This window comes from Gekko japonicus, unplaced genomic scaffold, assembly GCF_001447785.1.
Source record: "Gekko japonicus isolate JY-2015 unplaced genomic scaffold, Gekko_japonicus_V1.1 scaffold1379, whole genome shotgun sequence".
NCBI classification, from domain to species: Eukaryota; Metazoa; Chordata; class Lepidosauria; order Squamata; family Gekkonidae; genus Gekko; species Gekko japonicus.
The window spans coordinates 259925-279392 of NW_015163644.1; the positions used below are offsets into that span (position 1 = coordinate 259925).

Consider the following 19468-nt stretch of genomic DNA (forward strand, 5'->3'; position numbering starts at 1 on the left):
TTTGTTCGGCCGAGAATGTGGGGGGGGGGGGGGAGAGAGAGAGAGAGAGAGAGAGAGAGAGAGAGAGAGAGAGAGAGAGAGAGAGATGTTTAAGATCAACAATGTTTTATTCTGAGTGAAAAAATGGCTGTAAACACTAGCTGTCTGAGGAACATTTTTTCAAAACTGATCAGTCAATCAGGGTTGCCAACTCTGGGTTGGGAAATTACTGAAGACTTGGAAGTGGAGCAGAGGGAGGGACCTCAGTGGGTTATAATGCCATTGGGTCAACTCATCAAAACAGCTATTTTTTTCCAGGGGGACATCTTTAGACTGGAGATCACATGTAATTCTGGAGATTCCCAGGCTCCACCTGGAGGCTGGCCACCCTGTCAGTCCCTGTTATTTAAACACAGGGCAGAGCCAACTCAAGAGGCAGCGCTGTGAGTTGGGTTGATCCAGTCCAGCTATGGACTAACTGGGGAAGGACGTCTCTAGGACAAATGAACAAAGGCAAGGTACAGTTTGGTCCCTTCATTGCCCTTGCTGATGCCTTCCCTTCTCTTCCATACAAGGAAAGGAAGCAAAAATATCTTCCCTTTGTGTATAACATAGAGGGGGGAAACTCAGAGGAAGAAGCAAAATTGATAGTGTCATAATTGACAGGTGGACTGGTGATGGTGAAAGAGTCATATTTGCTTAAGGCAGAAAAAACAGGTTTTCCTATTAATTCAGAACTTTAGCCCCACCAGAAAAAAAATTGCTCCACAGGGCACAAAGTCCTGGCTACAGGCCTGGTGAGCATGCTGGGAAACCTTTAGTAAAACAGGATGAGAACGGGTTTCCTTTTGTTTTTCAGCTGCTGATGAGCCCATATAACTTATACTTACATTAATGAACAAACAGAAAAGACAGTAACTTTTCTGGACTTATTTAGAACTATGACATACACTATCACACTGAAGCTGATTTTAAGAGTTTACTAGCTTTTCAGTAAAAAAACAACAACACTTTCATAAATCTTTCAAGAAGGAAATTATTGAATGCCTTGAAGATTACATGCCCAGCAATATCAGTTAACGCTCCTGGATGAAAACCAACAGTTTTCTAGCTTCTGAATTAAAAAAAATAATCTGACCCCTCAAGGAAATACAGGGAGTAAGAGATCATTCACTAGGTAGAACAAAAAGGAATCTAGTTCCTTGGAACAGCCAATTAAATAATTTGCACTACTTTGACTATGTGTCAAATTTCAGAAGATAAGTAGGGTTAGCCCTAGTTTGTACTTGGATGGGAAACTACCAAGGAAGCCCAGGGTCATGATGCCGAGGCAGGCAGTGGCAAAGCCCCTCTGTTTGTCTCTTGCCTTGAAAACCCCACAAGATCACCATAAGTCAGCTGCGACTTGATGGCACTTTCCACCACCACCACCACTACCTTTGAACTCACCATAGTCTCAGATGTTGACTGAGAACTTGGAGACCGGCTTTGATTAGATAGGTGCCTCCAAGAGCTAATGGAGTCATCAAAATCTGGAGAAGAGAGGGAAATGTTAGTGTATTCAACAACCCAGGTTGCTTATGTATTACCACTCTTCCCTTCTTTGAATCAATAAAAGTGATCAAACAATAGAAATGATTAACATATGGTCCTATAGCCCCCCCCCCCCAACCTCCAGGCTGAAAGTAGGCAGCAAAAGTGAAAATAGCAAATAACAAAATAAATAATGTAAATTGTGTACTGTGTGCCTTATTCCTAATGCTTCAATAAGTCTCCTGGATTTTAAGATGACACGCTATTCTTTTGCTTTAACAGACTTTTTTCTCCCATATGTATACATCTTGAATGATATGGGAAAATAATTGCTAAATATACTACACCTGAATGAAGGTAACGGCAATGAAGATTATATATGCCACTGTTTGTACCAGAATGAAGCAAACTGAGACCATAATGGGGACCCAAAGCAGTTTACTGTTCTCCTTGCCTCCATTTTACCCCCACAACAACCCTGTGAGGTAGGTTAGGCCAAGAGAGTGTTACTGGCCCAAGGTCACCCAGCGAGTTTCCACAGCATGAGTGGGGATTCAAAACTTGGTATTCCAACTCCTAGTATGGCATTTTGAACCACTACATTCCAGACAAAGCATCTCCATTCTGGATTATTCAAAGCCATCCTGAACAGTTCCACACTCATTTAAACATAGCATTGCAATTATGAGGACTATAAACAGGCTTTACAGAAGCAGAGACTTTCTCAGAATCCTGCATTTTATGACTATTCTGGATTAGGTATACACTCAGGCCCTCACAGAGGTCAAGAGAGGCCTGGGCCACTTCTATTTTTTGAGGCCTCCCCCAGTAAATTAAAAAATGATGACGTTTGAAAACAATGATACAAAATTAGTAGAATATTGTGAGACACTGAAATAAATGTTCCCATTTTTATTTAACGTGATTTAATGTCAAAAGTGTAAATCTGAGGCCCCCCAAGAATGTGAGGCCCGGGCTAAATGGCCCTGCTGGCTTCCCCTCTCAGAGGCCTTGTGTACACTTCAGCTCACCAAATATTGATTGTCACTTGTTTTTTCCCCTACTGAACATCTAAGAACATCTATTTCTTGGATCCCCAGATCCTGTTGCACAAGGGAGACTCCCCACAATTCAGCCCTCTGGAATCAGGTTCCAGAAGAAAGGGTAGTAGACAGGCAAAGAAAAAAAACTGGCAAGATTTCCCTGAAGGCATGTGTTAAGTGCTTTTCTCCAACTGAACTGAATTTACAGTTTCATTATAACAGAAAGGAAGATTTCATACAGAAAATAAAGTTGAATATATTTTAAGCAGCATTTTCCCCCTGTCATAATAGAACTGCAAGGACAACAAGAATCCCTTGCATTTTTAATGATGAATGACAACACATTTTGTAAAAAAAATTATACTACTTTTCAATTGGGGTTAATAAGAATAAATTATGATACATGACAGACTGACTTTATAATTGTAGAAAGAATAATTTTGAAAAACTGTATCGGTCAGAAGATTCTGAAAACGTCCATTGATCAATATCCTTAAGCAGAATGACGTAACTTTTGAATGCTCACTTACACCACTGTGAAATTTAACTGATCTATGGCCCCTGTCACACTGGCAGGAAACTGCAGAGGAGAAGTGTGGCTGTTTGCCCCGGGGCAAACTAACATGCAGTAAAGCGATCAGACCTACTGTGGAGGTTCTGTGGAGGTACTGTGGAGGTTCCATGGCAAGGGAGAGGTGCCGATCACAACACACGCCTGCGCGCAATGAAGAAGCGCGCGGCGCGGCGAACTGGTTTTCTTTTTTTGTGTACACTACGAATGCGCATGCTCCGTTGGGTGCGTGTGCGCATCCACGGAGACGTGGGGGGAAAAAACCCTTTTCCGCAAGGGGACATGGGCGGGCGCCGGATACCACCGGAAACGCGATCAGACGCCCGCCCTTGCCCCGCAGTTTCTGGAAACTAGTACCTCCAAGGTACTAGTTTTTTGCTGCGCTTTTTCGACAGGAAGCCTCAGTTGTGCCACGGAAGCGCTACGCTTCCCAGATGTGCTGGTGAGATCGCGACCGGAAACTCCGCTTGTCTTCCGTATCTCTTGCGTGGCTAATGTTGGTAACTGATCTGAGATTGGAAATGCAAGTCCTTTCCTCTGTGTTGTTTTGTGTAGCGAAACCCTGAAGCTGATAGCTACCTGAAGATCAGTCAAGTTTCCGATCCTTAGTTCTTCCATCTTGTCTACATTAAGCTGCAGCTTGTTTGTCTCCATTCAAGCCATCACTGCTCCCAAATACCAGTTCAGAACTTCCAATGCATTCACTATTTCTTTTCAGACATCAGACAAATATACACGATGGTTTTTGAAGCTAGAGGGAAAGCTTGGTAGAACAAGCAAAGCCATAAGGCAGTCATGGTCACCTCAGAGGTTTGCCACCAGTAGGAGGCTACAGCCAGTGCCAGTTCTGAGCATACCTCTGGGAGGCATGGATTCGAAGACCAATTTGTTGCATACATAATTAACATTTTTAGGTGTACTAGTTTTAAAAAGTGATGTGTAGTACTCATGGTCTGTGTTCCTTAAGATATGTTCAAGAAACAACAGTTTGCACTTCCTGTGTGGAATTCCTTGCAGCACATCACTAAGACAAACCCACCAAACAGAGAAATGGAAGTGCTTACATAATTACCCCATGTACTACCTTTTTCTAGGTCTTTCATTTTTACTACATATTCATCCATTTGGAAATTCTATAATTTTCTTTACATCCCATTATCACACTTCAACAAAGATGGAACAGGTTTTCTAATATGCTTCCACCTCCAACTACAAACACAGTAAAATTTGGAATTGCTTCTTGGAAACTAAACCAAATGCAATACGTTTTTTATTCATGGGATTGCCCATGTTAAAAATGTATTACCTTTGTGTTTAACAGTAAGTTGAAAACAGCAGTCACAAGCAGGAGCTACACAGGGGAAACCAGGAAGAACTACTGAAATTCAAGGTTGAAAAGATGCTACTTACCACTTAAACTATTTTTTTCTGCTGCCAGGTTGTCTCCCAAGGAACAGTTCAGGTCAAATGTATATCGACCTAGGTAGCACTGTCTCACCATCTCATTCAAATGCTCGTAAAAGTGGTAATGATATAACAGGGCCTGCAGGGCAGGTTTTCCAGTCAGAGATAAACCAGATTCTTCATCATGCACACAAGGTCCCTGGGGGGAGCGGGTAAAAGCTATCAAAATCTTTCTTTTACAGCACTTATTCTCTATTTAGAGTCCAGTAGCGTTTCTATGCGCAATGGATACCATGAACCTCTCAGAAAAAAGAAATACTGTCCATAGAGGGCAGCTTCCCAAGTATTTCAGCTATCATTTTGAAAAGAAAGCTTTCTAGTCCTTATGGCTGCGCATGAATCTTGAAAATTTTTTCTAAATAAGTCTTCTGGAAGTCAGCGATAGAGCTGCAGAGCACTATATATCTCATTTCCTGCCTTCAAAAACTGAAGCAAAAAATATGCAAAATAGCAAAGTTTGAAGTACTTCACAACCTGCAGTGTGAGCTTTAAAAGCAACACAGTCACTATGGGTTGATGACGTTCCATTCCATGCTGCTTACTGTGGTGCCTTCTATGAAGACAGATTCAGGGGAAGGGGTGTGCATACACACACACACACACACACACACCAAAATTTCTAGTCCTTATGGCTGTGCATGAATCTTGAAATTTTTTTCTAAATAAGTCTTCTGGAACTCAGCGATAGAGCTGCAGAGCACTATATATTTCATTTCCTGCCTTCAAAAACTGAAGCAAAAAATATGCAAAATAGCGAAGTTTGAAGTACTTCACAACCTGCAGTGTGAGCTTTACAAGCAACACAGTCACTATGGGTTGATGAAGTTCCATTCCATGCTGCTTACTGTGGTGACTTCTATGAAGATAGATTCAGGTGAAGGGGTGTGCATACACACACACACACACAAATAATAATCAGGATTTTTTTAAAATTTGGATATATTGGACCCAAAAAAATTCAGGATTCCCAAAAAACCCTGAATTCCGATATGGTATTTGGGTTTTTTTTCAGAAATCCCAAATTGTAGTCAATGGGAAATCAATCTGGGGGTACCCAGTGGTTTGGGGGGGGGGTATTTTTTGAGGTAGAGGCACCAAAATCTCAGCGTAGCTTCTGGCACCTCTCCTCAAAAGACCCCCCAAGTTTAAAAAAAGATTGGACCTTGGGGTCCAATTCTATGGGCTCCCAAAGAAGGTATATCTCTGTTATGTGCTATCACAATTTAAATACTTTGCTTTGATTAAATTCTCCTTTAAAAATGGCTAAAATGCTACACAGTGGAACAGATCTGTGGGATCCAACTCAGAAATCTTTGGATTCAACCCATTAACATTTATTGTAATGGTTAAGATCACTGTTGAAACATGCACTCTTTCTGAAAACCTCCAGAAAACGTTTAACAAGCCATTAAACATTTTCACAAGCAATAAGATATTATTTTTAAAAAAACACTAAATTCTAATAGGCAGTTTAAGTTATCCAGGTTGCTATTGTTTTGCCTTGCAACATGAATTCCAGTTCTTTGGATGCTTTGCAGTTAATCTGCACAAGTATAAGATCTATCTACACCCACTCAACACTAAAACTAGGATCCCAAATCCCTAATTACATGCTTGGTGTGCTATCTTAGGGCATCTGAAAGTTCACTTTCTAAGGGTAGTAACTGAGGCACTGTGTAGTTTGGTCCAGTATATTTAACTGCGGCGTATTAGACTTATTTTCCTGCCCTGAATTTTATTGAAAATATGCAGATCCTTATCCTGTTTTTGCACAGTTAGAGTAGCTGTGCCCATTTTTCCTTTGAAAATGCTGGACATAATCAAATTGGTTAACAATGCCAACCTAGAAGGGATATTAGATAACAGCTGGGCAACTGGATCTTGTTTTCCAGTTGTTCTCTAGCTGTATATTTATTTACCCTATTCTTTTTATATCATTTTGATGCTATTCCAACTGATATGTCTCTTTATGTTTACAGAAAAAGCAATATGTGAATACATAGACTGTCACCTGCCAAATGGAGTCCTTAACCTCTTCAGTGGGTAGTGGGATCACCAATAGATTCTGAAGAATAAATGCAGCCTATAAAGACAAAGCAAACATCAACAGTGCCACCTGGCTGCAACTGACCAAAGCAACACAGCCAGCTTCAAATATACACAAGAGCAATCATCCTTCAGCTTTCAAAACCAAGATAATATTTTCACTTTGATTGTTCAGTGGACTATATTTTTAATGCAAAGATATGAAAACACTATAAAGAGAATTTTTTTTAAAGAATAACCATTTTATTCTGAGAAGACATTTCCACTCAGAACAAAAGAATAGCAGATAAAATCCATTACACTGATAATAGACAGGTGTGTCACTTGAACTTCCTTTTAGCAGTAATTTCTTCAGTTACTGATACTTCATGCAAGTCTCTAAATAGCTGTTTTGCTATACACAACTTCCCTTTTCATCATGCCTGACCTTTTTATGTACAGCGCACAGAAATGGAGTTCCTTCATGTATGTATAGAATAATGAACACAAGTGGCCCTGAATATTTCTTTCCAAAACGTGTATTTAAAATCACACAAAACAGTGAATGTGTTATCAAAAAACACACTCCTCCCAATCACTGCCTCAAAGATGACAAAAGATAGCAGGCTTTTCTACCATGTTGAACCCTGATGTAATCCAAACACTTCTAGAGGATATGGTGGCTGAGATGGAGGAAGTTAACTTAGTGTTCTGGATAATTAAATACTTGATGGCAAAGCTTTTATTGTATTAAGTTACCCCAAATTTCACCTAGACTTATTAAAATATTACTAGCGATCTTTCTGTAAAAGTATTCAAGGTGGACGACAGAAAAATATACATGCATTTTTTGCTATTTACAACTCCCCCCCTCCGTGTCTTGTCCATAATCTGTAATATTTTGAAGGCAGGGAAGAACAATTCATAGATTCTATGTGATTTATAAACATATTAAGCCTCCTTCCCTGAAGATGCTTCAATATCATCATTATCAAAAACCATCATTATAGAGTTGTTTAGAAAACACTTGATAAGAGAACATCTAAATCTAATTTCCGTTGGCCTTTCTGAGAACACAATCAAAAGGCAACATCTATACAGAGGGCAGAGCGATTTCCATACCTCTCTTCGGACCATGCTACACTCAGACTGGTCCAGAAGGATGTTGATTACAGTTCCCCATAAGCCTCCTGAAATATTCTGACAGCTTTCAGCCAGAGCAAGACATCCAGCTTCAAGGGATGTGAGTGCTGATCCTATCGCAAGTGAGGTGAACTTTACCTAGAATAAATTAACAAATACATTTACTCTAATTAGAATATGCTATTTCACAAAGCTACTTGATTCTGAAAATCCTTGTATATGTCTAACACTAGAAACAGGACTTTCCAAGCAACTTCTCAGATGGTTTACCAGTTCAAAAGATGTGTCTTTTGAGAATTCAATTAAAAGAAAAGAGAAACCACTGTATTTGCAAAGAAACAAATGCAAAAGAACTGGCTTCTTTTTGGAAGAGCTTTGTATTCCCACATATGGGGGATGGTTCCCTCTTTTGAAAGAATGAACAAGGAGCCATTAAATGAACAATGATCTTGACGTCTACTACAAAGGGCTGGCTTGTACCATAACAAAATATGCAAGATTCTGTTTCCAAGAACATCTAATGTAAACACTGCAATAAAAGGTGAACCAGGCTTTTGTTTTGAAGGTCATGTTTCTCATATTGATCTTTGTTGAGAGGAAGAGCCTGTTACAGCAGCTGTTCTTCCAACTGTCATCTCAGCTTATGAGTAGGCAAGGTGCTGTTAGAACAGCCCCCCCTTTACCTCCTCTTCACTAAAAAAAGAGAGAATTACTGTTGCAGGGATAATAGTTCTTTCTTCCTGCTGCTGCTCTCTCTCTCCCTTCCCCCCATGCTGATCTTGTTCCAGAGGACAGACGGTTTCAAGACCCAAAATACACAGTTTTTAGCTTCTGTTACTCATCACTGCAATTCTCCAGAGGTGAGCAATTTGTTCAGCACCAACAGTCTGATGAAAACCTATCACAAACCAGAGGGCTATATCAAATTTGTAATTTAACCATCAGTTGCATGCAATTAACAAAATGCGGACGTCACTCATGAACATCCACAGATGTCGAACTACAGCTGTGGTGGACATCCAGCTCATATTCATCAAGATACTTATTCATCCAGTTCCCTTTGGCATCATTAAAATGAGCCCAGACCTAGTGCAATCATGTGTATATCCTGGTTGTGGAGTTTTAGTGCTTTCTTTCTGCTGCAAGTTGAAAACAGCAAACTAATTTCACCTGCTTGACATGGCACCATGCCCAAAGAAAGTCTTAACATGAGGCAAGGCAGGATACACTTAGCACGGTTGTACTCAAGCAGAAGAAACACTTAGCAGAGGACAGAAAGGAATGGAACTATCCCTTCTAGCTTTAGCACAGTTTTTAGACTGCATCCTTCTCTGTGCTCACCTAACTCTCACGAGTCTTATCATCAACACCTTTCACTCTTCTCCCTTGATCCTTTCAGTACCAGCTGCTCAGCTATGCTTCACTTGCCACAAGGGTGGAAGCTAAATGCATGGTCAGTCCATTAAACAGGAGTGATACTCTAAGCAGGCAGAGCAGGCCTTCTGATTGTTGCTCCTGTCTCTTCCTCCCTCTAGAACCTGCCTATCTGGGCAGCTTTGGAAGACTTCTCTATGGTTATATCTAAAGCTGAAGCCAACAGCCTGATGAACAACTATACTTTTCAAGTAGTATGTGTAACACCCCCCCCCCCACTTTAGTGCCTTCAAGATTCTACTGGTAAAACTTCCTCCCCTTATACTTGTTGGTCATATCAGCTAGGGAGGCAAAAAAAATTGCATAAATACTTTCATATGCATTTGCAGATTTTCCCATCACCACCACCTCCTCCACTTTTCTTCTCACAGGCTTCACTGTTAAACAGAAATTAGGTATATTTACACTGGTCTCTTCCAACTTCAATCCCGCTCAGACCAGAAGTCAGCCAAGAAATCAACTCTGTGTGTATTGAGAGCTGTCAAGTCGCTTGTGACATATGGTGACCGTATGAATTATTGACCTCAAAAATGTCCTACCATTAAGAGCCTTGCTCAGGTCTTGTAAACTGAAGGCTGTGGCTTCTCTGATTGAGTCAATCCATCTCATGTCGGGTCTTCCTCTTTTCCTGCTCTTCAACTTTTCCTAGCATCATTCCAGTGAGCTTTGTCTTTTCAAAATATCACCACAGTATGATAGCTTCAGTTTGGTCATTTAAACTTCTAGAGCTAGTTCAGGATTGGTAATTTAAACTTCCAAGGACAGTTAAGGCTTCGTTTTTATCCAAAACACACTTATTTATCTTTTCGGCAGTCCATGGTATCCGGAAAACTCTCCCCCAACATTGCATTTCAAACCAATCAACTTTCTTCCCATCAGCTTTCTTCATTGTCCAAGTTTCACACCCATACATAGTAATGGGGAATACTATTATCTTGATCTTGGTCGCCAATAATCCTTACACTTAAGAATCTTCCCTAGCTCCTTTATAGCTGCCTTTCCCAGTCGCAAACCTCTTCTGATTTCTTCGTTACAGTTCCCCTTTTGTTTGGTGATTGAGCAAAGGAATAGAATATCTTTAACAATTTAAAGGCAACTAGAGGATACAATATAATGTCTTAGGAATAGGAAATGAAGCAATGAGTGGAGTTTGGCTTGTTCCAAACATCTATACATGCTTTAATTTGTTGAGAAATTATCAAAACTAATGTTTGCAAAACAAAATTGCCATTTTCCACAGATCCATCAGAAGATCATGACTAGAAGTCTGTGAATGGGGTGGTCAGAGAAAAGCAAAAGTGAAACTACCCCTCCCATAGGAAAGGCATTCAGGATTGTCTCTATATCTGAAAATACTGTCCCAGTCTCTTCCCAGAGACAACTGGAGGCAGAAGCAGCAGACTACAGGTATTCACTCACACACACACACACACACACACACACACACACACAAAACCTTTATTGGCATGAAAGCACAAAACATTGAAATATGGGAAAATACTAAGATGCATCAGGACTACAGGTGTTCAGTGGTGAATCTTTTCAGTAAAACCCAAAAGAACCTTGCACCACCTTAAAGACTAGCAGATTTACTGTAGCACAGGCTTTCATCAGATGTAAGATGTGAATCTGCTATTGACAGACATAAGTATACAAGAGAAAAACAGAACAATGTAAATGTAATTGTATTTACCAGGACTTAAACTGGTACTGTTACACTGTGTGTATCATGTACATTTGAGCTTGGCATAGAAATGTTACAAACTGTACTACTTACATTGATACAGGAACATGACATAAGCCCACTTAAACGGCCTCTCTGAATACTAATGTGCATTAATTTTATTTATTTATTAGTTCGATTTATACCCCGCCCTTCTTGCCAAGGCGGACTCAGGGCGGCATAATAAAATGCATATATAAATACAATTAAAAACATATATAAAAACATCCATAAACAATCAGTATCCATTTTTGAAAGTGCCGGAAACAATTAAAATGCAGAGCAGAGATTCCAAAATCCAAAGTGAGATTTTTTACATATATGTAGTAATTAATCTACCTTCATGAATGAATACATCAATAAAGAAGCAACCTTAATAATCCTAAAAACAATTGTCCTGAAGCAGAAAGAAGACCTTATAAGTTTCACAATTTGTGCCTGTTCTTGGTTTCAGCCCTGACTGAGGGTTAGTACCAGATGTAAGCTTCTCCCAAGTCCTATAGGAAGACTGAAGGGATGACAGGTGTCAACCTCTTGCCCTTTCTGATCATCTCCAAAACTATGTCTTCAAAGACAAGTAGAATGATTGACATCTAGGGATAGATGCTATGATTGGCATCTAGGGATAGCTGTCAGCAGGAAAAAAAAATGATGATTCACACCAGTGACCACTTTTGTAGAAGCCTATTTGTGCCTGCATCTTATGTTGTTCATGCTCTGTCCAAGTTTAGTAATCAAAAAGGCTCCTTTATTCAGAAGTTATTCAGAATACAAATCAATGAACCTCCTTAGTTTAAACTGAAGCAAGACTAGAATGATAGAAGAAGGCAGTGAACAAACTGTTTGATTAATGGATCATGTGACATCCATGTTACTCATTCTGGCAGGTGATAAATGTCATTCCCTATTTTTGAACTGAATATTCAAAAATACATATCTAAGCAAGATAATTTAGCATACACAGATTATTAATTCAGGCTTTTTAAAACTAAAATGTACCATATCTCACAAGTATGAAAGACAAAGAACAAAACAAAAACAGTATATAGCTATTAAGAGAACCTCTCTCACCTTTAAAACTTTGCAAGTCTGACACACAACATCACACTTGCAGAGTAAGTACAAAGAAACAATTCTAAAGAGAGAATTTTACTAACCTCTGGATCTCTATCCACCCATAAAGGAATCAGCCAAGCTAGGCCTTGCGGAGAAGTAAATTGTTCTTCACTGTTGTCACATGGCAAGAACCAGAGAGATACCCAGTCCTGCAAAGAAAACCATTTACATTTGTAAGAAACTAGATCCTCAATCAAATAGCAGTCTTATAAAATATAGCGCTTCCTCCAGTGATGGGTTTTTTGTGCCCTTTTCCCCCGGCGCACCATCTTTCCTCTTTTTTTTTAATGTTCTATTGGAAATGCTATGATGTTGAAACAGCACGTCAAATCAGCACCACAGTGCTCCTAATAGTACGTTTAAATTTTTTTTTTAAAACCCTCTCAGGGAGATTGTGTGCGTGGGGGGAAATGGTGGGAAAAGAAAGCTGCACAGTTTGAAATGGCCACAGCGCTTCAGAGATGGCTCCTTTCCGGAAGGTAAATGCTGTGTGAAACAGCTGTCCCTGTACCAGTTTCCTCCATGATGGGCCAATGACGGAAACCATGCAGTTTATAAAGGTAATGGGAAATCCATCAAAGTGTCTGCTCTTCTCTGTTGACCTGACTTGAGTAAGGCAAAGTTTTCCAGAGAGGCCAATAAAAACTTGTCAGCAACTGTGTGCCTCATAGGTTTAGCAAGCCCGATAACAGTGACTACATTTAAGGCTCTTACCACATTTGGAGCTTGAATCATCATTTCGTGGGTCAAGTGAAGCAAACAAATAATAGTACACTTAGTGACACCTTTTCCCATGAAGGACATGGCATTTCCTCTCCATTCAACATAAAAAGAAGAGATGACCTGAGAGGAAAAAAGAACACAATCAACTTCAAGACAACTTTGCTACTAATAGATTAAAAGGGTTTTATATACAAACTAGGAAAAAGGCTCGTTGTGGAAATAAAGACAACGAGCTCTAGAAAGAGGCTCTGGGAGGGTGCCCCGGCCTTGGACACGCAGTGTCAATTTGCTGTGGCGACCTCAGCATGGTTTAATGACACTGAGTCCACCATTTTCTCCAGAGGAACTGATCTCTGCTACCTAAAGAACAGTTGTAATTTTGAGTGATCTCCAGCCCTCCCCTGGAGATTGGCAACGATGGTTCCCCAGAAGGGAATAGTTGGTTTGGAGGGTGGAGTCTATGGCTTTGTACCTGTCCGAGGTCCCATGCCTCCTGAAACCTCACCCTCTCCAGGCTCCATCCCTCATGCAAATGACCTCTGTGTTCCGGCCAAGGCCAATGAGGCTGCATATGCAAATAACCTCTGTGTTCTGACTGGCTATGGGGGGGGGGAGAGAGGAAAAGCAAACTGTTTAGAATGTTGGAGGAGAGACTCAAGCAATGCAGCCAGTGGATAGGGACAGATTCTGAGTGACACAACAGGGCACCAACCAATTCTGGAGCGTGTGGAATGTTCTAGAGAAGTGCCACCACCATTCGGCTTTTATATATAAGGGAGATGAAAGAGCAGGTGACTCCCACAAGTGCAAAGTTCTTCATTTCATATGTTCTTTCCCAAATGATTTTCACAGGCTGGTTCATAAGTCAGATCTAAATCTTGTTCTTGCCTCACATGGCTCATATTTACCACTGTGGCTCACAACACAAAATTAGGGCTCAATTAAACTAGGGATACTGCAATTGTCTGAATGTGAGCCTCTCCACTAACCCACTAACTATGATTAATTAAAACAAGTTCTGAGGCTTGTTAATTACAGTTAGTCTTAATTATGGTTCCATGTGACATAAAAACATAGGCATCCTAACTTAATCATATCTTGCTCCCCAGTGCTGCCCTTATACATGCTTCACACTGTGGGTAAACCTGGCAAGACCAAAGGAAATGAAAGCGGCATTTGCTGAAGTACACCAGCATTTCAGAGATAGTTTGCAAGTAAAATTCTAGTCTCACAGTGCAACATAGTTTAAATAAACCATAGCTTTGCATTATACCTAAAAAGGTCCATTTTGATATCTTCCCTACTTCTTCTGCTTTAGTAGTTCCCCAGGTTTTTCTCAGCTTAGCCTACACTCATTCAGTTGCAACCCAAAGGAGAGGAATATAGCTGTGGACAGAAACTGCATATGTGGAGGAAGCTCCCTTTGTTGTTCTGTGTTTAAATATTCTAGAGATGACAACATTAACTACTACATAAAATGTTTGTACTGAATTGACTACTACATAAAATGTTTGTACTGAAAAGGCCAGCCACAGAAAAAGGACATTTAAACACAGCTGAAAGAATATGTTACATCGTGGTGTATGTGAATGTATGTGATGCAATTTTGTCTGATTTTCTTATCATAAAAATAGTCTTCAGTTTCTTGTGGGAAAGTGCCTGCTCAATAACAGTATATTATAGATGGAGAACCCAAATACAATATTCCTCCACTAAAAATGCACAGTGCATTCTTCATGAGCTAGTGATAGTATCATGACCTGCCTTGCATACTGCTTCACTATGTTTATGCCTGACAGAGCTGTATGTATATTACAAAACTAAGATTATTTTTTTTCCTGGAGGGTGTTGAACATACACAGTTTCCATTGTCATATGTTGTCATTCTTCTGAAGACAAGTGTTGGTTAAGCAGAGATTTCTGCTGACAATTTTAATATTTTAATGTTGTGATGTTTTCAATCTCTTACCACTGTGGGCCCCAGTTACCTGGGAGAAAGGCAGGCTTATGTTTTAAATTAAAGAAACAAACCCAAGAACTTCTCTTCAGCTGAAAATGTTGTGATATAGAAAACAGTTGTCTATGATAGGTAATGGCAAAGAAAATGGTATATGATATTAAAACAGTACCTCAGGAATCTGTCTTTTGGCTAATAGCATACATTCCTTCAGCTTTGTCTCTAAGCTTACATGCAGCTTTTGTCTCAACCCACTTGGTTTAAATAGTATCCATCCACTGTCCAGCATTCCCTCTTTCCGTTCTTCTGACATCTCTTTCCTGCTCCCATCTACAAGCTAACTTGGGTCACTGGACTTGTAACATCTCTTGTGAAATGCTAAGCCCATCTATTCCTCACTACATATGGTCTTTTCTCCTTCAAGTTCCCTTTGCTGGTAGTAATTGCTCATATTTTCTTACAGTTCCCTGCTTCCATCATCCATGTTGATTCTCTACCCTGCAAAATTTGTTTCCCCCCATATCAGAGATATACATTTCATTCCTCAGAAGTAACATTTATCAGGAAAAAAGCTTAATGATGAAGATATTCATTGGCTGATACGTCAAAAAAAAAAGTACTACAGCATGAAACGTCTTTTACTGAGTAAAACCACAGAAGCAATACATAGTATTTTGCTTTCTAATCCCATTAAAATCAAGATTCATAGTATACTTACCTCAAGAAGCCCGGCTAAGTATTTCTTACAAATTGCAAATGGCTCCATTGTAACTGAGTAGGAACTCCAGCCTGGAACAGCAGTGACATGAACCATTCCTCTTAGAGTCCTTTCCAAAGAGGGCAATCCATAGAAGTGAGGAGCATCTGTTATGCGTAAATACTGCATAAGTTTCAAGGCCAGTTCTGTTCGGACATAGCCAGCAAGTTCTAGCTCTTTCCTACAGAAAATACAAGATTGGCAAAGATAATTTTTTCTGAAAATATCACAGTTGCTATTCAAACCTGATGCATAAGAAGGAAAGGAGGAGGATAAATTTATTAGGGATTATAGTGTAGTGGCAGCTATACAATTTTGCTGCAAACACTGTTACCTGTTCAGATACAGACATCATATTAAAAGACAATTTGAGGAGAAAATAAAGAGTAATAAGGGGATTGATTCAGACTGCTCTTCTCTGCAGTGTCATCACATCTAAAGTAGCATAGTAATAATTAGGGGTGTGCAAAAATTAACATTTTTTGGGTTCGGGTAAATAGAACTTGAAAAATATCAGTATTTCCTGATATACCCGATTTATACCAATATTGGGATTCAAGAAATAACCGGGATTATCAAATATATTCACTCCATTACACCCTATGGGGATGTCCCATAGGGTATAATGGAGAAGGGGGTGGGTGAACTCATGCCACTTCCAGGTTCACTCTCTCACTGCGCAGCTTGCAAAAACCATTTAAAGGGAAAGTTCCCTTTAAATAATTTTTGCAAAGCCAAGCCCTACGCAAGTAAATTTAAATGAATAATCAGTAGCGAAATCAGATTCTAAAATCTGACTCGTCTGAATAAATACCTGAAAAATACCAATAAGGTATTTGTGGGGTATTTATTTGGCTTGGTATAAACTGAGTGCACCACCACTAATTATTATACTGAGTAATAATTACTATACCAATTTGTGGGTGACAATATCCATTTTAAGACAGCACTAAAAGCTAGGGAGAGGGGGCAAGAGAGAAATGGGATACAGTTTGGTCTTTTCACTAGCTAGATTTATGGGCTGCATAGCAGAGAGCTGAGTTTGTACGAAAAGGATGGGAACTGAAGATACGAAAGATATGCAGACAACACTGTTAAAAAGAGCATCACAAGATGTACACAGTGATAGGACACTACTGCCTTCAAACACTGGTGAACATGGACCCTAATGCTCAATCTTACGTCCAACTAGGATGGTTGTAAGTACAGTCCAACCAGGGCTGTACTTACTTGTAACTGTTGTTCATCGAGTGGTCTTCTGGGCAAGCAAACATCCTTCCCTCCTGCCCCACTGGGAACTCTCTGGAACCTTAGTTTCTTGGGGTCTCCAGCTGTGGCATGAAGAGAACTGAAGGAGTAGTGCCTCCTGTTCATGTGATCATTTCGGCGGAAACCTCCAGAGGGAGGAGGGGCACTCTTAGCCTGCTAGAAATCTTTTCTGTGACTGGCCTGCACACACACAGTCCCAATGTGGGGCTGCAAAGAAACCAAAATGATGAAACTTAAGTTATACAATGGACCACAGCCATGCTGATTTAACAGAAGCCATTATTAATTTTTTAACACTTCTTGCCATTGCATCATCTATTCAGACCAATAGTTGTCAAAAGTTTCTCAGGAAACTACAGAGTTCCTATAAGCAATATTTCATTGGGAAAAAAATCATTAATAGCTGACAAAAGGATAACTGCCCATCACTATAAATCTTCCCAGGAACATGAAGCTGCTGGGAAGTGCCGAGTGTGTTCCAAGTCATATTCATTTCAGGGCAACAGTGATGTCCAACAGGTCTACCTAGTGCCTCATGTGAACTGAGTTCCAAACATAGATCCTGTGTAAGATGTGCAGGGATTCCCTGGTAATGATGGGTGAGTCAATGTGAAAAGAATTTCTCAAGGTCTCAAGAATTTCCTGGTACAAACTTGGAAAAAAGGGTAAAATCCCTTGGATAAGTTTGATGCACATAAAAAAACCCCTCAAAGTGATCCTTGCCATCTCATGTAGTCCCCATTCTGAATTTTGAACCTTGGCAGATGCTGTCCACTTGGCTAAAATTGTTTTTCACAACACAGGCTAGTTACTTTCCAGTTAGTAGAACAAAAGCAGAGATTTACAGGATTCTGGAAAAACCAAGAATGTGCCAGAAATCATACTCCATGTAGTACGCTTCACTTTTTAAACCAACTGTCTATATTATTTAGCAACAATATTAGAAGAATCAAATTGCAGTATTGCTGTAAACTGACTTATATGGACATCATTTTTATGCTGTACCTGTCAGTAACTGATATGAAGCTGAGCAGAAGTGTATTAAAGAAAGTAATCAATTCTTTCTGCAGTTGTCGTCTGACAGCACTCTTTGTGTCATCCATTTCATCTTGTGCCTGGGATTCTGGCTGCACAACCAGATCTAGTAGAGAGTCTGGATTCTGTAGGAAAAAAATAGTGAGACATCTTCACAAAAGAAGGACTGAGACCTTAATAGCTGGTTCTCCATGACTGGAATAGTAGTCCATAAATTGTACCATGGCAAATTATAAACCCCCTTATGCTTTGAGTCCCCCATACTGGACTGAACTGCAGAATCATCCAATACTTTTTGGATAAGCTACTTTCAGCAATCTGCAAAGTTCAAGTGAACAGGTAATGAAAAGTACTTAGCAGGGTGCAGGTTGGCCAAATGACTTATCATCTGAAAGAGCTTAACAGAATACTTCTTTACAAACAGAATTAGCCTTTCCAAAGACTTTTTCTCCCTTATGAAGTATATACAAACCATTCCAACCCTTTTTGCCAATACAGTGAGTTTACAGAAGGAAACTTTATCAACTTGCCGCTCCTAGTGCCACCATGTGCACTCTGAAAAGCTAAGACCCTTGAAAATATGGAATGTGACAAGGGGGCCTACAGCAAGGGAAAGCTTTTCCCCATTATACCCTCCTGTGTGTGTTTGCCCCATTTAAGGAACTTGTCTGGCGAAGTGAGAAAGAGACTTGTTTCCTTGCTGAAGCCCCATGCTTTGCACCCCACATTGTTCCCTAAACTACTCCCCAACTCCTGTAGAATGCTGTGTAATTTATACGCCAGATAGAATGACACTAGTTTCACAGTCAGGTTAATAGTTTCATAGATGGAATTAAAATTCCACTACCCAAAATCTAGAACAAAATATCCGAGAATGACTTTCTCTAGGGTTACACAAATGGGAGGCCGATCCAGCTCCCAGTATACACTACCGCCCCCCCCTCCAGTTATACAATTCAGCCACTTTCTACCAACCTGGGACCCATGCGAAAGGTTTGTTTATTCTCCTCAACCACCAGAGGAACATTCTAGCAAGTGCCTCTCAAGCAGAAGGGCCCCAAGCACAATCCCTGGCATGTTTGATCAAAATGATTTCAAACATCAGGGCTTGGGAAAACCTTTGCCTGAGACTTTGGAGAGTGACTGCCCATCAAAGCAGACAATAGTAGAGTTAAATAGACCAATTCTTTGATTCTTTCTAAGAAAGCTCATTCTTGTGCATAAGCCACAACAGTGGGGAAAGGTATAAAACAGATGAAGTGCTTGAAGGTCTTAACTAAAGTCTCTCATACTTAGGAGTTATAGCACCCTTGATCATGTTTCAGTTTATTTAGAAGTCAGTCAGCAGGCTGAACCAATGCTGCTGGCCCTTCATCTGAAGGGAAGGCCAATATAAAAAAAGAGCTGCCAATCGGGATCTTACATGCTTCAGCGCTACATCCATAATCCACTTTAAGTGTTCAACATCCAAAGTATTTTGCTGCTCCTTTAGTAACTTGTTTAGAAAACATAAGACATCAGCCAGGAGTTTTTCATCTTCTGAAGAAGTCGGAAGCACCTGAAGAAACCTTTGGTATAAAGTTAATATTAAATACATTCACTAGTATATTTATTGTTTATTCATTTGTTTGACTTATATCCCGCCCTCCCTGCCAAAGCAGGCTCAGGGCAGCTTATGTAAAAAATTAAAAACACA

General features: G+C 40.0%; 1 protein-coding gene across 1 annotated transcript in view; it reads right to left on the minus strand.

Annotated features, from left to right (window-relative positions):
- The window catches only part of RTTN (rotatin), a 143398-nt gene that overhangs the window by 57669 nt on the left and 66261 nt on the right, over nt 1–19468 (minus strand). Inside the window, 9 exon segments of the mRNA XM_015407629.1 lie at nt 1417–1511; nt 4537–4729; nt 6602–6673; nt 7738–7896; nt 12073–12180; nt 12746–12874; nt 15430–15649; nt 17743–17897; nt 19196–19340. Of these exon segments, the coding sequence (XP_015263115.1) occupies nt 1417–1511; nt 4537–4729; nt 6602–6673; nt 7738–7896; nt 12073–12180; nt 12746–12874; nt 15430–15649; nt 17743–17897; nt 19196–19340 (1276 nt within the window).